The sequence below is a fragment of the Schistocerca nitens genome, chromosome 4 (assembly GCF_023898315.1).
Source record: "Schistocerca nitens isolate TAMUIC-IGC-003100 chromosome 4, iqSchNite1.1, whole genome shotgun sequence".
Taxonomy (NCBI): Eukaryota; Metazoa; Arthropoda; class Insecta; order Orthoptera; family Acrididae; genus Schistocerca; species Schistocerca nitens.
Window position 1 is genome coordinate 218168717 of NC_064617.1, and position 20452 is coordinate 218189168.

The 20452-nt window shown below is 38.9% G+C and overlaps 1 protein-coding gene across 1 annotated transcript in view; it reads right to left on the minus strand.

The window, feature by feature from the left end:
* Nucleotides 1-501: 501 nt before the first annotated feature.
* LOC126251929 (endothelin-converting enzyme homolog) overlaps nt 502-20452 on the minus strand; it is a 630006-nt gene continuing 610055 nt past the window's right edge. The window contains exons 15-16 of the mRNA XM_049952681.1: nt 10709-10785; nt 502-1272 (exon numbers count right to left, since the gene is read on the minus strand). Of these exons, the coding sequence (XP_049808638.1) occupies nt 1170-1272; nt 10709-10785 (180 nt within the window). The 3' untranslated portion in view covers nt 502-1169. The remainder of the gene's footprint in view (nt 1273-10708; nt 10786-20452) is intronic.

Consider the following 20452-nt stretch of genomic DNA (forward strand, 5'->3'; position numbering starts at 1 on the left):
ACACACACACACACACACACAGTGAATCATGTTTTTCATGTCAGATGTAATGTTCAGAGGTGACAGGAAAATGAATACATTCTCATGAAATGAAAGCATTAACTGATATTGCTTAACCTTTAAGGGTAAGAGATACATCCCATTATTGCTTAAACTCAAAGAAAGAGACTTCATCAGTGATGAAAAAGTGTAGTATTATGTGGTAGTGAACATCACCTGGACTGTGACAAAATATATTCACCTTGCACAATTAATGCAGTCTACCTTTCAGCCCCCTCACCCCATGTCTGAACTACAGGTAGGATATAATTAGGTCCAGAATCAAAACAAGTGTTGGACCAATGTGTCACAGCAGTTGCTGAAGATAGATAGAATAGTTGCCAATATACTGTGCAAAAAAAGTATTTGTCAACCCAGCTTCCACATTCAAAAACATACAACTTATCAATCACACTTGGAAATCCTCAAAAATCACATTCTGATAAATCAAGATTTCAGATATGTATTTTTATTAATTTACTTATTGCTTTAGGCTTATGATACATAATCACAATTCATGGCAGCAACATTTTGAAAATGCTGATACTTAGATTAGATGTAATTACAAGATATAAAATAAATTGAGTTTGCACAGGACAAATGTTTTCTTTCATATATTGTGCTCACAAGATGAATAACGACTATTATTACAAAAATATTAAAATACTTTTAAAGACTAGCACAGAATCACTATATTTTGCAATATATTTACTTTTATCCAAAAATATAACACTTCTAAAAAAACTATTCAAACTCTTCAAAGTGACAGTATAAAAAACTGTTCTATGCTTTCCATATTTTCAGATATATACAAAATCAATTATTTCCTGCTGCTTTCTGATTTTTAAGCCAGTGTAACATAATTTATACATTGCATACTAGATTGTCAAAGATCTAATGGAACTTCACATACACATAATTAGACTTTCTATATCTTACTGATTTTTAAGATTTAGGAACAACAAACAAAAACTGTGAACATCATTAGTCAGTAACAATATTCTATATGCACAGCACGAAGTACTTCTATGATGTGATGATTTGAAAGTGATGCATGAATCATTGTGAAATAACAACAGTTAGAAAATGAAAGACCAACAAATTCTGAATTGATGAACAAAAATTATAAATTACAGTATGTCATGGCAAGGCTGTGAAGCATAATGTGTTGATTCTTTCGGACAGCAGAAAACTGCTGAAAACTCTGGTAGTTGTTTCAGAACAACAGGAATCCTGCAACAAAAGAAATACAGAAAAAACTTTAGTTATGAAATACATGACCGAGTTATGGAAAAATATTTTATTTTCATAAATGGTTCTCATACCTGAAAGATGTATTAGTACACATTCACAAATATACTGGGTGTTAAAAATTTTTAGAATCAAGATCTTAGCCAATAAAGAATCCTATATTTTTGAGGTAAGGTACACATGGTAGCAAACTAATATTTCAGGTAGGATGAAGTACTGAATGAAAGATGCCTCTGAGGCACATGTTTATAAAATACGTATGTTGCTGCATCAGTGTTGGTGGTGCTATCTTGATAAACATAGCAATCAGTAGCGTACCCAGATTTTTCATTTGAGGATACATGAGGTTACATGAAGTCATTCATGACTGAAATCACAGTATAAACTGAAGAGGAACTGATTAGAAGTGTCCTAGCCACTGTCTCATTAGATAAGGGACAAGGAGGATATTTGAGAGTATGTGTAAAAATATCGACATGCCATTTTAATAAATGAATTCTGAACAGTTACTATGAACTTAAGATGTTGCTGGAAGTGTAATGTGTTTATAGAAAACTAAATATTTGTTCTTAACGCCTGGTTTCCTCTACCATCTATACAATTATGAACCTAAAGGTTGGGTTACTCTATATATATGGTGTTCCATGCAATGTAAAAACCTCAAATATTTTGTAAATGTTAAAATATTTCAAATGGTGATTGTCAGTAAGTGGTAATACAAATGGGGCAAGATGTTTTGACAGTGCAAATTTTTTAGCTATGAGATATTCAAGCAACTGCACTTTTTTAATGCAAGATTCTTTTTTAATGACACTTGATATCTACTGATAAGAGTAGCTCACATTAATGGTTGCAGCTAAAAATTACTCAAAAGACTTTGACATCACATTTAGCTATTTACGAATTATTTTTTCAAAATATTTTTTTGCATGTCAACAAGTATTAAATCTCTGTGCTCTATAAAAGTTAGGCGTGTTAGTGTATAATGCATGTCCATTTATCTATTATAAGTAGGCAGAAACCATGATCAATATCTCCAACTGCTCATGAAAAGTCAGGGGAGTGCATAATATGCAGTGCACTTGATATATACCCAACCAACTAAAGTGTGTGTCTGGAGAGTCAGCAATTCATTTTAGAAAAATTATAGGTAAAATTCACACAGTTGTCTTCATTCCATATTATTTTTTATAGATTACTGTAATAAGTTTTATTATTTGTGCGCTTGAGCTCTCAGGTCTGTATCTCTGAAATGGAAGGGCCACTAGTGTTCAGTGCAGAGCTATGGCCATCTTTACATGGGTGTCTCCAAGAATTAGTTCTAGGGAGGGCCACAATTTGTTAGAATATTTTGACATAATAATAATAATAATAATAATAATACCAATAATAATACATATTTGTTTACTTAGTTTTAGCATAACTTACAAGATTTTGCAAATCTGAAAAATGCAGCATTTGATAATCGTTCATTCAAAAATTTGGGAAGTACATGTGCCAAACAATTATTTTAAGAATTAATATAGTGACATTTACCCTCACTGCTTTGACAATATAAAGGGTTTTCAAAATTAATTATCTCAATAGAGATGTGCAACAAAAAGTATGTTTATTGTGAAAGCTGTACATCTTCTGTAAGCAGTCATTACCATCACATCACAGTCTTTCCGAAATGTCCACCACTCACAGTACATAGGTGGAACACATGAACAATGAACTTTGCCACCTCATCCTGTAGTGTCTTAATGGAAAAGGATTCAGATGCTACACACATTGCCGAATTGAGCTCATCCGATACTGTGGGATAGCTCTGGTGGACAATCTCTTTCAATGTGTCCTACAAACAGTGGTCACAATGTGTCAGATTGGGTGAATATGAAGGCCAATTCACCCCCGCACCAGTAAATTTGCAGTAATCCAACCCAATGGCTCTATTCCCAAAGCATTCATCAACAAAGCTAAACACTTTTTCAATGTAATTTGATTTGGCCCCATCTTGCACTAACTACTCGGTGCCTGGTCGATCTTCCGACACTAGCTGTGTGGCAACAAACTGTTCCAGAGCTACAATTTAGTGCTTTTTAGCGATTGTTTCTCATATGAAAAAGGGCCAATAATGCCTCTGCTGCACACCGCAGCCCAACCAGTAACTTTGGGAGAATACAGTGGCTTCACTTTACACAAATGGGGATTTTCCAAACCACAAAAATCAGCAGTTTTCAGGTTTAAATGTGCCTCATTTGTAAACCAGATGCAGCCAACACAAAAATTCTTTATTACAGATCACTGTGAGACTCTGGTTCACAAAGTCAGCCGTCATTCATGCTGCTGGAGGCTTTGGATTTCACATGCTGCGACACAGTCGCGAAAACAAACAGTGTTCCAGATACTGTTATTTGTTTTTTATTCCAGTTTTGATCACAATATGAAGTCCTTCAACAATGACTGGTTTCAGTCATTAATGACCATCTTCAGATCTGTTCTACACCATGTCCTAATGTGATAAAACCATAATAGCATCATCAAAATATATAATACGATGCTTTGCTGAGTGTATTTATTTGTTTTGACAATGCCATTACGGCTTTATCACATTACGACATGGTGTAGAACAGACCTGAAGATGGTCATTACTGACTGAAACCAGTCATCATCGAAGGCCTTATTATTGTGATCAAAGACTGGAATAAAAAACACTTGGCTTTGGATTTGTAATGGAAACATGTTTAGGCTTTGTTTAGTATTTTCTGCATGCTGAAAGACTTCAAACGAATCTCTGCTGAAGTTCTTCAGTCAGATTTCCTTCAATTTTGTTAAATAATTCCAGAAACTGTGCGTGATGTTTTCAGGAGTAACTACAGTTAACCGGGGCCAGCATTCCATGCTAGATATCAGACACATTGCCTGACCATTGGAATTTGGTAGAGAGCTTGCGAACGCTTTTCACATCAGATCCTTTGCGAAAATTAAACAGTGTTTGAAAATGACACCTTATTATTATAGAACTGTGTTCTAACCTTTGGTATTCTGGTACCAAAAAAAAGATAACATGCCTTATTTGAATCTCTCCCTTTGGTATACTAACCTCATTTCACATTTCAATGGTGGAACTGATCACTCTGAGCTGAGGCACACTGTACTTATTACTTATTGCCATTGCAGTGCCATATATTAGCAGCTTTTCCAACTATTTCAAAATTTCTGTATAAAATTCTTATAGCTTTCAGAATAAAATACCATTTATTGCACTTGTCTATTGATCTTAGTAATTAAGTAAATGTGTAAAGCACGCTAAGTTGCAGGCAGGCAACTTAGCGTGCTTTACGGTAAGTAGCAATCTATCTTTTCCTACATTATTCATATTCCTACCTGGAGTTTCCATTGTTTGAAATTAGTTTGTGAGATACTTAAGTTTGAAATCAGGGTCCCCTTCATTGGCCGCATCGTATTTACACATTATAAAAGCAGTATGTACAAGTATATTTACCATTATCAGCATTTCACTTAGCATCCACCTCTACACTTACACTCTGCAAGTCACCTTAAGGAGTGTGCTGGAGGATACTTCAGGTACCCATATCATTTCCTCCTTCCCCTGTCACGTGCACAAATGATGTGTGGGAGGAATGACTATCAATCTCTGTATAAGCTCTAATTCCCCCTGTGTTTCTCAACCTGGTCATTTTGAAAGATGTATGTGCCAAGCAGAAATATGTTGCCTGACTTCTTGAAACATGTTGAAATTGGCGTTGATGTTGTTGTTATTGTTATCTTTGTTGTTGTCATGGTCTTCAGCTCGAAGACTGGTCTGACAGAGCTCTTCATGTTACTCTATCCTGCGTAAGCCTCTTCATCTCTAAATAACTACTGCAACCTACATCCTTCTGAACGTGCAGACTGTATTCATCTCTCGGTCTCCCTCTACAATTTTTAGCCCCCACACTTACCTCCAATACTAAATTGTTGATCTCTTGATGTCTCAGAATATGTCCTATCAACCGATCCGTTCTTTTAGTCAGGCTGTGCCACAAATTTATTGTCTCCCCAATTCTATTCAGTACCTCTACATTAGTTACATGATCTACCCATCTAATCTTCAACATTCTTCTGTAGCAACACATTTCAAAAGCTTCTTTCTTTTCTTGTCTAAAACGTTTATCATCCATGTTTCACTTCCATGCATGAGTACACTCTAGACAAAGACCTTCTTTGGAAACACTTTTCTTGCCACTGCCAGTCTATATTTTACATCCTCCCTCCTTTGGCCATCACAGTTATTTTGCTACCTAGATAGCAAAACTCATCTACTACTTTAAGAATCTCATTTGCTAATCTAATTACCTCAGCGTCACCTGATTTCATTCAACTATATTCCATTATCTTTCTCTCACTTTTGTTGAAGTTCATCTTATATCCTCCTTTCAAGACACAGTCCATTCCATTCAGCTGCTCTTCCATGTTTTGCTGTGTCTGACAGAGTTACAATGTCACTGGGAAACCTCAAGGGTTTTATTTCTTCTCCCTGAGCTTTCATTCCTATTTCAATTTTTTCTTTGGTTTAATTTACTGCTTGCTTACTGTACAGAGTGAATAACACTGGCAAACAGCTAAACCCCAATCTCGCTCCCTTCTAAATCACTACTTCCCTTTCATGCCCCTTGACTCTTTGTAACTATTGTCTCAGTTCTACAAAAGTTGTAAATAGCTTTTTGCTCCATGTATTTCATCCCCACTACCTTCAGAAGTTCAAAGAGAATATTTCAGTCAACATTGTCAAAAGCTTTCTTTAAGTCTACAAATGCTACAAACATAGGTTTGCCTTTCATTAACAATCTTCTAAGAGAAGTCATAGGGTCAAAACTGCCTCTTTTGTTCCTAAATTCCTTTGAACTTCAAATTGATCTTCCATAATGTCGTTTTCTAGCAGTTTTTTCATTCTTCTGTAAAATTTGTGTCAGTGTTTTGCAACCATTTAAACTGAAAGTTGGGTAATTTTCACACCTGTCAGCAACTGCTTTCTGTGGAATTATTGCATTCTTCTCATACACCTTGCATGCGAGATGGAAGAGTTTTGCCATGGGTCGGTCTCACAATGTTCTCAGTAGTTCTTACAGAATGTCATCTCCCCTCCAGGGGCCTTTTTTCAACTTAGGTCCTTCAGATTTTAATTGTTTAAATGAAGATTGTATATTCGAAAGCTGTTTTGTAAAGACCTTGGCATGTCAGTCATTTCAATTTACAAAATTCCAGAAAGGGCATTAGTCACACCATTCCTCTCCAAACTCCAGTGCTTGCTAAATAAACTAAAGCAAGAAAAGAAGAAAATAATTGTAATAGCAATTAATTTTAATGTAAACACTGCAAATAACAATGAAGAATCAACAAAATTTATTGATTCAATTAAAAAGGCTGGTTTTAACCTAAATTTTTTGTAGTTCACCAGAGAAAATATTCACTCAGCAACATGCATTGATAACATTGTACTAAATTACTGTTTTGATAATGCTGATCACTCAGCCTTGTTTGCCTCACTGCCAAAAACTGATAAACATAATGCAAGAAAAACTTATATCAAAAGAAGTTTCAATAAAACAAATATTAAAATATTCTATGAGAAACTAAGTACAGTTAAATGATTTCTCGGGGATGGAGATTCAACATGTGATAACTTTAGTACATTCTTAAATAGTTTTCTTGAAGCATTTAAACGAAACTTTCCCACCAAGATCATATTCCAATAAAACATCAAATAAGATAAGATGGATCACACTAGAAATAAAAATAATATCCAGTGAGAGGAAAAGGAAGGTACACAATCAGCTGAAGTACAGCAAAGATCCTGATATTGTAAAATATGTTAGGAACTATTTTTTTTAATGTGAAAGTTTTAAAACAAATGACAAATAATAAATTCATTCTAGGCAAAAAAATAAAACAAGGGCAGTCCGGTCTGTAGTTAAGTCTGAACTAGGCATCAAAAATTACAAACAAGGCATTTAACAAATCAAACTTACCTAAAATCTGTTGTACAGCCCAGTCAAATATCTAAGTGCTTCAATGAGCACTTCATAAATGTGGCAAAATCTGATTTAGATGCAGCAAATTATGAGCAGGAAGTAAATAGTTTGGATTGAAAAGTAATTTCAGTGAATATCTTAAAAAATTCAACACAGTCTCAACAAAATTTGTTGAAAATGTCATACTCTCCTTAAAAGACAAGTATTCTGCAGGTTGGGATGGGATAACCACCAAAGTAATTAAAAAAGTTTACAACATAATAGCTCATCCTCTCTCTCACACACAATAAACAAATCATCTGAGGAAGGTTACTTCCTTCACCTCTTGAAATATGTGGAAATAAAACCAATGTTAGAAAAGGTTCACAAGATGATATTGGAAATTATCGCCCCACTTCTGTTCTTCCAGTCATATCAGAAATATTTGAAAAATTTGCTGCTTTACAGGTAGAAAGCTTCGTCACACAATATGATATCATTTCAAATAACCAATTTGGCTTCTGACGACGTACAAACATAGTACATGTGATAAATGAATTTGTCAAAAAAATTACTTCATCAGTTAGATACAGAAACTCAAGTTGCAGAAATATCCTGTTATCTTACAAAAGCATTCAACACTGTAAACCATGTCCTGCTGCTTTTCAAACTCAACAGGTATGGAATAAGGGATATTGCTTTGAAATGGTTTGAATCGTATCTCACAGAGAGGAAATAAAGGGTAATAACCACATCAATTGGAGCAGATTACTTCGCAGAGTGGAAATCTGTGTCACAAGGTGCTCCTCAATGTTCAGTTCTTAGACCAATTTTATTCCTGTTCCAAGCAAATGACTTGCCTCTCAATATAAACATTCATCTAACCTTGTTTGCTGGTGATACTTCTGCCTTTATTGAAAATGGAACTTCTGATAATATACCTGCCTCGGGCATGGATGTGTGTGATGTTCTTAGGTTCCTTAGGTTTAAGTAGTTCTAAGTTCTAGGGGACTGATGACCTCAGATGCTAAGTCTAATGGTGCTCAGAGCCATTTGAACCATTTTCAATAATATACCACAGAGTGTCATGAATACGTTAAGTAACTTGGAAACATGGTTCTGTCTAAATGGCTTAATGCTAAAGATTTCAGAAATCCACATGATGAGTTTTAAAACCAAACAGTCAAAAACTAAAGAAATCTGTATTGCTCACAATAATCAAAAAATGGAAGAACTTGACTCAGTCAGATTTCTAGGAATGAACTTAGACAGAAATTTGAGTTGGAATATCTAGCAAATAAATTAAATAGCCTCGCATTTGCTCATATGGACACCAGGTAAATAGCATACTACAACTACTATGAATCTGTAATTAGATATGATATAATGTTTTGGGGAAACTCAGGAAACGTTACACAAATTTTAAAGTTACAAAAAAGAATCATTCATAACATGTGCACTACATAGCACAGTGCGTCATTTAAAGACCTAAAAGTATTAATTGTCACCTCTTTACACATCTTTAAGGTGATTCTTTTCCTACACGGCAGCTCTGATCTATTTAAAAAAATTAAACACTCAATACAACACAAGACAAAAAGAAAACTTTTTGCAGACCTCACATCACATAAGCTGTGTGCTCAGTACATAGCCATGAAAATTCACAACAAAATAAAAGGATGTGACATAAAAAACATGAAGATAAATATTTTAAAAAGCGAGTTATGTGATTTTCTAATTGAAAGATGCTACTACTCTGTGGAAGATTTCAAGAAGGACTAAGTCTACTTTGAGCTGGATCTCTAAAATGGAATAAAAATTTATGATGTTATAGTGGATGTAACAGGGTGTACACAAGGACAAGGAAAAAAAATTTCCAAATTTTTCCTGGATTTCCCAGTTAAAAATACATTTTCTCATGGGTCAAAATACACTTTTTCCATGTTGAGTAACAGTATACTTTTCCTTGGAACTGTAAAACTTATCAATCCTTTGATTGGTTATGGTTTTATACACTGGCGTAGAATTTCCTGGCACTTTATAAAACGAAACTGTTGGAACAAAACACTTTTTGGAAAGATGTCTTATGTGCACCAACATGTACACTGCATATTTTTGTATTATGAAAGTATAAATTCAAATTCCACCAAACAGCGCATGTTACATTCCCAAGCATTGAAATCAAGATTGCAATGCACTTTTGTAAGCCAGTCATAGCTCATGTCACGTGATCTCGCCAGATGACGACAGCGGATATTCAGATCATAGGACATGTGATGCAGTCAGCCAATAGCAACATCACTGTTAAGTAGCGCGAAGACGCAAATAGGAAAAGTTAATGGTTTAAATTAATATACATAGTGTTGCTACAAGGAAAGAAAAGTTTGCACATTTAATATTGGTCCCAAAGATTAATAAGCTTCAAGAGAAGCTAAGTTTTCACATATAATGTTGATGTTTTTTGGGCGTGTTAAACTTTACGATACATCACACAAATGTGCCAGTAAAATTTTTAACAACAGCATAAATGTCTATCTTCTGGGCTTGAAATTATTCTAAATGGTCATCTGTAAAGAGTTGATTTTTAAATGAGAGTCAAATGCTCTGTGATTTAAGAAATTCATCATACATTCTCGCACATAGTTCATCTTGCATAAAAGGAAATTTAATTTGAAAGTAATGCTTTTCAAACCACAATTCACAATATTTTCCTGTGACCTGTTAGAAAAAGGTTCGTTTCAGCAGTTGCCATTGACCGCCAGATAACAGGCATCACCGCGCTTGTGCAGCTACGATTCTGTAATATATAAGTCAGTGTTGAACACTGAATATCTCTTTGTCATGAAATGAATTGTAATAACACAAATACAATGAGATCAAGATTTTGAGACTCAGAAATTACAAGAGAAGCAGTCGAAATGAAGATGAAATCAAGTCATTTTGGATGCAAGAATGCAACATCAATTGCACTCACAAATCAATTCAGCTGTATAATTATGCAGTCCAGAAATGTTATCACAGAGTTCTAAGCAAAAACAGAACCATAAGACTAAATTCTAACCATCTGGAAGTACAAATACTTTTGCAGAACCCAACAATATAGATATTTTTTCTGAAACGTAGTGTACTATTTTGCTAACCATGATTAAACATTCAAATAATGTTATCTTTTGTACAGACATTATTTGCGTGAAGAAATCTTTAAGCTCTCCTCCTTCTAGATCCCTGTCCTTGTAGTTGAAGTACACTTGTAACTTTGTTATAATTAGATCTGCTAACTTTTCACGATTGTTGATGTATTCTTTAACCACAGCAATACAACATACTTAGAACTATATAGGATTTTACTGAAGTCTTAAGCATGTAACTCTTATTTTTAATTGTTATTTTGCTATTAAAAGAATGAAGTTTACTGTACTTACAACTGGCTACTGTTTAATCTTCTACTAACTGTGTTATCAATATCCATCTGTTGGATTGTCGAGTGTGAACACGTACTCTGAAAAATAAAGAAGAAAACTCATAGTGGCAGAGCAATAAACAATGCAGAATACACATTATTGTAACACAGATGGCATATACAAATAGATATAAAACATTAGCTTTCAAATCCAACATTCCTTCATTAGGAGCTAAGCAAAAGCATGAGAATGGGTAAATACAGATAGATGGTAAGAAAAGTATAAACAATTTACAATCTTGGGCAAAGGTAGATAGCAAAAATCATAATTTATTGGGTTGTTGTAATCCATGGGTCACTCCTCCTATAACTTACTCCAGCATCAGACTTAAAGAACAAAAGATTCTAGTTAAACACAAGACAAATTCACTGTAAACAGATCTGAGGTCATACGACATTTTTACTATAGCCTGATTAAGCAAAAACAGTTTGCAACAGTTAACTAATAACACAGTTTCTAAAACTTGGTCCTCTTCAGTAACATATACCCTGACTTGCTCCTTATCCGACCACTCAACTACAAGGCAAGTTGTTACTTTTACTCAGTCCATTATTTATATTCTGTTGAAGTTCTCCTTGAAACACAATTAATCCAAAACCAGAATGGGCATAGATTGCAAAAAAGACAGAAACAAATACTTTACTTGTGAGAGTTTAATGAGAATTCAATTCACTGGCAGATAATAATAGTATGGATTCCAGTGATTATGGCACAGACAGCACATTGGACATCAGGCACCGACAACTGATATGAGCCTCACCAAAAAGTCTGAGTATGAGGCTAACTTTATAAGTATGTGTAACCAGCCAAATATTCATGTCACATAGAAGCTATTACTTTGATGTTTAATTGCACTATTGCATAATATGCAGTGCTTCTATAATCAAGTTGAGATCACAGGAATTCACTGCAGAATTATCTACTTTGTATGACAAGTGACAAACTTGCTATAGAAAGTACACTAGTGGCCATTAAAATTGCTACACCACGAAGATGACGTGCTACAGATGCAAAATTTAACTGACAGGAAGAAGATGCTGTGATATGCAAATGATTAGCTTTCCAGAGCATTCACACAAGGTCAGCACCGGTGGCGACACCTACAACGTGCTGACAGGAGGAAAGTTTCCAACCAATTTCTCATACACAAACAGCAGTTGACCAGCGTTGCCTGGTGAAACGTTGTTGTGATGCCTCATGTGCGGAGGAGAAATGCGTACCATCACATTTCCGACTTTCATAATGGTCGGATTGTAGCCTATTGCGATTGCGGTTTATCATATCGCGACATTGCTGCTCACATTGGTTGACTGTTAGCAGAATATGGAATCTGCTGGGTTCAGGAGGGTAATACGCCGTGCGGGATCCCAACAGCCTCGTATCACTAGCAGTCGAGATGACAGGCATCTTATCCGCATGGCTGTAACAGATAGTGCAGCCACGCCTTGATCCCTGAGTCAACAGATGGGGACATTTGCAAGATAGCAACCATCTGCATGAACAGTTCAACGACGTTTGCAGCAGCTTGGAATATCAGCTCTGAGACCATGGCTGCGGTTACCCTAGACGCTGCATCACAGACAGGAGCGCATGCGATGGTGTACTCAACGACGAACCTGGGTGCACGAACGGCAAAACGTCATTTTTTCGGATGAATCCAGGTTCTGTTTACAGCATCATGATGGTCGCATTCGTGTTTGGCGACATCGCGGCGAACGCACATTGGAAGCATGTATTCATCATCGCCATACTGGCGTATCACCCAGCGTGATGGTATGGGGTGCCATTGGTTACACGTCTCGGTCACCTCTTGTTCGCATTGACAGCACTTTGAACAGTGGACGTTACATTTCAGATGTGTTACAACCCGTGGCTCTACCCTTCATTCGATCCCTGCGGAACCCTACATTTCAGCAGGATAATGCACTACCGCATGTTGCAGGTCCTGTACAGGCCTTTCTGGATACAGAAAATGTTCTACTGCTACCCTGGCCAGCACATTCTCCAGGTCTCTCACTAACTGAAAATGTCTGGTCAATCATGGCTGAGCAACTGGCTGATCACAATACGCCAGTCACTACTCTTGATGAACTGTGGTATCGTGTTGAAGCTGCATGGGCAGCTGCACCTGTACAAGCCATCTAAGCTCTGTTTGACTCAATGCCCAGGCGTATCAAGGCCTTTATTACGGCCAGAGGTGGTTGTTCTGGGCACTGATTTCTCAGGATCTATGCACCCAAATAGTGTGAAAATGTCATCACATGTCAGTTCTACTATAATATATTTGTCCAATGAACACCCGTTTATCATCTGCATTTCTTTTTGGTGTAGCAATTTTAATGGCCAGTAGTGTATGTTGAGATCCTTGGTCTTCAAACACAGGGTGTCCATAGATGTTTACCCTGACTTCAATATTAAATATTAATTATGTTTATGATGGTAACACTTGTTTTTTGTAACAGGCCTACTACAGAACCCATCACGTTTCCGTATGGCTGCGTCTCCTTCAACATTTTCATGCCACAAGGCGCACTGCGTGAGCTATATCGTAAAACTGGCTTTTGCCCCAGGAGAAAGCTCAATGTGTTATGTGGCTAGCAAAAACCAAATCACCGATTACCACACAGCAGAAGTTTGTGTCCCATTATGGAGAGAAATAAGTGGATGTCAAGTTAATCAGAACATGCATGGAAACTTTTTTTGCAATAGAGTCAGTTCAGAAATGAACAAGCAGTGGCAGACTATCAATTAGACAAGCTTTGCCATAGCTTCAAGTACAGTGCATAAAGTGGTTCAAAAATGTCTTAAATTGCATGCATGCAAGTTCCAAATTGTTCAGACATTACAACCAGTTGATCATCCAAAATGTGAACAGTTTTTCATAGACATACACGCTGAACAATTTGGATGAGGACAATGATTTCAATGCAAAGGTTAATGTGTGGTGTGGGGTAAAGTGTGATTGAGAGATTGGCCCAATTTTCTTTCCTGAAAGGAATGTAGGTGGATATGTTTACCTAGACATGGTGAATTATACTATTCCCCAGGTACAGGATGTGCATGGCACTTATCACTTTCAGCAAGATGGTGCTCTCCCTCATTTGGCTCTAGAAGTCAGCTATTTTGTTAATGGAACCTTCCCCAACAGGTGGACTGGCCGAGACAGCCCAGCTTCATAGCCCCTGAGATCACCTGACGTTACCCCATCAGATTTATTTCTTTGGGGGCACGTAAAATGTACAGTGTACAAAACAGCAGTTCCTGATATTGTTACATTGCAATAATGCATCACAGATGCCACTAGCACAATCACACCAGACATTTTGCACAATTTATGGCAGGATATTGAATATCTGCTTGATATTTTGCATGTTACCAGTGGTGTGTATGTTGAAGTGATTTAAATGTTTATGTATATTACCTGTATTAAATGTTTATGTAAGGTTCAAAACTTAATGAGTAGAGGTGTATGTAGTATAACACAGGCTTCATTTACTGTATCCAAGAGAGAGTGTTTTGTTATCAGGGTAAACATTTATGGACACCCTGTACTTTTGACATGATGTGATAAACATGCAGGAAACAATATTATGAGAAGGAAAGTTGCTACTCACCATATAGTGGAGAACACGTGTGTGTGTGTGTGTGTGTGTGTGTGTGTGTGTGTGTGAGATCTAATTTTGACAAAGCCCTTACTGGCTGAAACCTATATTTATGACAGTCTTTTTGTTGTACCTATCTACGACTCAGTGTCTCTGCTATATGGTGAGTAGCAACTTTCTTTTCATAATATTGTCACATTCTATCCTGGATTTTCCATTGTTTAATGTTATGCTGTAGCTATCGACATGCATACAAATTTTTATTTGTCCTGTGTCTCAGATCCCACTGACGATGGGCTCTGTGTCTGGCAAAGCAATATTTTACAGGCAGTTTATGGGTTAACAAGATGTTTTTTTAACAAATATTTAAAAGCTGCAGAGCAAAAAGCACACATTATTTTCAAATGAAGAAATAATTAGCACTGCACTGTGGTTCATTTCAGGGTCAATAAAATTTTAATTGCTATGACAAACGTCGTCACAATTAAAATAGACTGCTGACTGACTCTGTTCCATTTGCCCCAATTCTGTATTGCCACCTTCACCACAGACAGGTAATCAAGGATGGGACAATATCTCTGGAAGCTCGAAGGATATGAGGTCTACTTTTAGAATTTCCAGAAATAGTTTTGGCGGTGGTGGGAGGGGGATTTGGGGTTGGAAGAAAGTGATGGTATCACCATTTCAAAGGCGGTATTTGTCTTGGCCAGTCCACAGGATGTTTTGATTAAAATAAGTCATATCACATCATTTGAACCATTAGCAAATCTGCAAATCACTGTTTTCATTCAGTGTTTCAAAGGTGTGTTACCAAAAATTCAGTTTGTTTCAAACAATGGGAATGGCAGAGCTGAAAACTGGGGAGTATTTATACATAATGAAATGAATAGTTAATATTAGTTCAAACAAGCATTTGCTTTTGCTATGACCAGTACTTCTGTACTAACAGATGTATAAATTGCATTACTGAATGGACTTAACTACCAGAGAAATAACACAACATTGAAAGAATTTGTAGAAAGGGAATCTTCCATGAATGAACATTTAGATCAGCCTGGAAGGGACAAGATTTTTTATTTACCACAATTGTGTGACAGTTGCCCAACAACACATTTTTTAATAAGATAGATCAAACGGATGGAGTACAGATACGATGGTCAGGGATCGATCACCAAGAAGACCCTTGGCTGCCAGTAGATATCCAATATTTGGGTGCCACGATGATATAAGGGGATTGCTTGGCTCTCAAGGTGGGCATGGTGGAGCTCACACTGCCTATGTAGTCAGTTAGTGAAGTGACAGGTTCCAACACACAGAACAACAAGTGGTGAAAGCAACACAGTGAATCAGGAATGTATCTAGATAGTTCTTATTCACAAATGGAAATGAGAGGTTTGTATAAAATAAATCAATAAAGAAGGACTAACAAGACAAAAAATAAACAAGGAAGAGTTAACAATAACAAATGAGAAGTAAAGGAATGAAGAATATTACTGTGATCATTTTGCAGCTTTATGTCACTTAGCATTGTCACATTAGGTAAAACGTGGCTGACTTATAAAGCCACAGAGAAAGTGGGGAAAGGAGTGTCCTTGAGTATGGGTATCAACAGATGGCAGAGCAACACATTTTTATTGGTGAGGCTGCAACTGGTGAGTTCAGGGTTGAGTTACTACTAGTTCAGACACTCCTAGCCCAAGAGTATGTACATAGGTTCCCAGGTTGAGGGGTTAAGATCTACGCAGGGACTTCACAAAGTAAATTACACATGTTGTCCCATGATAAAACCACTGTGCAACAAGAGTGGTGTATTATTTCCAGAATATAGGATTCTGCAGCAGTATCAATAACAAGCACATCACAGTATGGCAGTGAATGGCATAGCAACTGGAAGTATAATCCAAAATGAAATAGATGGAACAATACATTTCTTGGGGGCAAAATGTCTAAATTTCACACAAACTCACACATGGACCAAATGTAATGTCACATACATCCATAGCAAAATGATGTCAATAATGCCACATATACATGAGTGACGCTGATAAAGGGAGGAAGCCCATTGGCAGTGACACTGCACTCAATGCCCAGGCAATCTCTGCCTGAATGATTGGAAGAACGTTCTGACTGATGTTTACACAGAGACTTGGTTACAATGCTGAAAAATAGTATGATGTACCTGTGTCACTTTGAAGTGTTGGGCAGCATTCAATAAAAGTTACTTGTCCTGCCATAATAATGTGTAACTTACTTTCTGAAGTCCCTTATAAAATATGACAAGGATGGTAGCTATCATCTTCACAATATTTTAGATGTGATGATGATCTAATATAACCAAACCCTTTTTTTTTTTTTTTTACTACTACTTGAGAGCTGAGACGAAAGATATTGCACATTCTGGAGGATCAAATGATTTACATTTTCCCTGCCTCAACTTAAGATACTTTTTTTTTTGTTTCCTTTCAGCTCATGAATTAAATCCTCCTTCAGAATGACTCCATGCTTCACACTGGGTGGAAACAAATACAATGCAATCTCCTCATGGGTGCTTACACATGATTCATACAGATTAGTTGACTTTTACACGTCAACCCAAGTATGAGTACACTTCAGTCATTTATGTTACTGCATGCAGAATAATGGTCATATCCACTGGCCCACAATTCAGCTTTAATGTTTCCTGTGAGATGTTGTGAGTTGAAGTTACTTTAAATATTACTGTTTCCTCTGGTTCACCGCTGGCTTTCTCCACTATACTTTGTACATTCAAGCTCCATTAAATCCCTATGTTGAAACCCACGTGTCATCTGATTTTGAAACTATCTTTTCAGTAAGTCAAACAATGTAAATTCCAGAAAGGAATAATAACACTATTATGAAAAGTGTAGACTGCTACTCACCATACTGAGGAGACACCGATTCACAGACAGGTACAATGAAAAGACTGCTGCTGTACATTTAAGCTTTCATCCAAATGGCCTTCATCGTAAGGTCTCTCGCCATCGTCCGTCGTCATTTCGTGTCCGTCCTTTCCATTCATTTGACTGTTCACAGGGCGCTCTCCGTTTTGGTCCCACCGCGCTTTCTCAGCCACCCCGCGACCAGAATGGTCGTGGTTACTACGGGTTACAACATCTTTGGTGACGAGGTAAACGGTGGTAGTTGCTAGCATTGAGGTAAAGTTGGTCTGTCTTCTGGAGCAACAGCAGCAGCTCATGCAGCAGCAGCAGCTCCAGTTAGACATCTCACAACAGTTGCTGCAGTTGCTAACGGACAAAGTCGATGCCCGGGATGCATTACCACAACAACTGCCGAGTCCTCGGGTGTCCGATGTTTTCCCATGTCCGTCGTCATTTCCACCCTTCAATGACGCTACAGAGGACTGCGAAACCTACTTACATTGGCTGAAACAACATTTCACAGTTTTTCAAGTCACACACAACTCCTTGCAGCAGCCGTTGTTTTTGTCTTGGGACTCCTCAGACACGTTCTTTCTTCTCTGCAAGTTGGCACCGTTGCCCGATCCTGTGGCTCTCTCTTTTCAGGAGATATGCCTTTTGCTGACAAACTATTATTCCCAACGGTACCATGTGGTCACCTCTCAGCTGGAGCTCCACCAGTACCATAAAGAGCCTGGCCAATCGTACTGTTCCTGGGTCACGGACTAGCAGGGTCTCAGCCGTCAATGTGATTTTATGTGCACCAATCAGCAGTGTAAGGCTTCATGTGCAGACTCCCTGATCCGGGATGTGGTGGTTCAGCTGGCTCCCAATCCTGAGGTCCGTACTGCAGCGTTGAAACTCAACAACCCCTCCTTGGAAGAGATTATCCGCATTTCCCACTCCTTTGAAATTGCTCAAGCAGCTAACGAGCGTCTTATGGCACAACTGCAGGTGGCGGCAATCGTGGCGTCATGGCGGGTTCTGCCCTTGCAACGTTGAGATGGCCCGGCCGACAGAGGCCAGCACCATTGGGATTCCTCGTTGTCCGACGTCTCTATGGCATCGGTGCCTCCGGTCGCCCCTCTTCGCCAGTTGCACGGCCCACGTCCATCTAGCCCACAGTGCCTTACTGCACATTCATGGGCTGATGGTCCCCACCGCTGGAAAATGTGCACAATATGCAACAAGGAAGGCCACATCCGATCAGTTTGTCATAGTCGCTCGACTTGCTCCAGTCCTGCCCCTCCTGGGCCTCAAGATACAGTCCCTGTTTTGCAATCGGTCATCCCACAGGATGACCTGTCAGCACGGAAGATTTTCCTCATGCTCCCCCTTTTCACTGAGGATGTCAGTTTTCAGCTCGACACTGGGGCCACCGTCTCCCTGATTAATATGGCGACATATACCTGGCTGGGCTCTCCTGAGTTGTCACCTCACTCTCGCCATTTGGTCGCCTATGGAGATGGTTCCATTCCCCTTCGTGGGCAGTTCGTCGCCCAGGCGACGTACAAGTGTGTTCCCCAGCTTCTTACCCTCTTTGTAGTCGACCATTCGTTGGCTTTGAATATTTTTGGCCTGGATGAGTTTCAACTGTTTGGCTTTTCAATTTCCGAAGAAGTTAAGGTCGTTTCCACAGCTGTTCCTTTTCAGGACTTAGACGATCAGTGCTCCGCTTTTGCGTCATTGTTTGCAACCGATCTCAGATGTGCTTCCGGCTTTCAGGCGCACATCACCCTACCGCCAGATGCACAGCCTCACTTTTTCCGGGCCCAGCCCCTTCCGGTGATGGTCAAGCAGGAACTTCATCGGCTCCAGGCCGCTGGTATTCTGGAGCCTGTAACTTACAGTGCCTGGGTCCCTTTGGCTGTTTGGGGACTTCGGCACTACAGTCAATGCTCAGTCCCTCGTTGACACTTGCCCCATTCCCCGACAGGAAGACCTTCTCACCAAGCTTGCCATGGAAGAGTATTTTTCAAAGATCGACCTGGCTGAGGCATACCACCAGTTGCCCTTGGATGCCGCATCTCAAAACATCATGGCTATCAACACACCTTTTGGACTGTATAAGCGCATTCCTTTTGGTGTCTTTTTGGCGCCGGCCATTTTCCAGCGATTCCTGGAGCAGCTCACACAGCCTATCCCCGCCTGTGCGAATTATCTGGATGATACCTTGATCACCGGGCATTCCCGCCAGGAACATTTGCAAAAACTCAGCTCCTTACTTCACGCTCTGCAATACTTAGGCCACTGGCTCAGCAAAGATGGCATTTGGGTGAGGTTACTTATTACGTAAAGTTCTTGCCCCAGGCTGCCTATGTTGCTCAACCCCTCAATCACTTGGATCGAAAAGGGGTACCTTTCGATTGGACTCCTGCCTGTTACCAGGCTTTTCTCCGTTTAAAGGCGATGCTGAAGTCCGCCCGTTGCCTTACTCCCTTCTCTCCGGACCACCCCTTGGTTGTGGCGGCCGATTCGTTGGCATACAGCATTGGGGCCGTCCTCGCGCACCGTGTATCGATGGCTCCAAACAGCCCATTGCTTATGCTTGACCCCAGCGCAACGGAACTACTCCTAGATTGAAAAGGAGGCCCTGGCGATCGTGTTCGCCATCCAAAAATTTCACACCTATCTCTTTGAGGCAAATTTCACCCTCCAGACAGACCATAAACCCTTTGTTACACTTTTCGGACCCCACTCTCACCTTCCAGAGCGGACTGCTCAACGTCTCCAGCACTGGGCAATGTTTTTACATAATTATGCTTACACCATCTGGTATAAGCCCACCGCCCACCATGCTAATGCAGATGCTTTGTCACATCTCCCAGCAGGCCCTGATCCTGCCTTTGACCAACAGGAGGTCCTCTGGTTACACGTTGATTCAACCGCCGGGATGCACTGGACGGTCTGCCTCTTATGGCTGCTCACATTGCTATGGCTACCCGCCACAACCATGTCTTGCGGCAGGTTCTCCACTGCGTGGTCCACGGGTGGCCCTCCTATGTTACTCGTCGGATGCAGTCCAATTTCAGCCCCTGGCACCACCTGTCCCACAGGCTCTCCACGATAAATTATGTCCTTCTGTTGGCCATGGAGTGAGATACCCATCAGGTGGTCATCCCTCCGCAATTGCGGCTTCGGGTGCTCAGTTTGTTACACTGCGG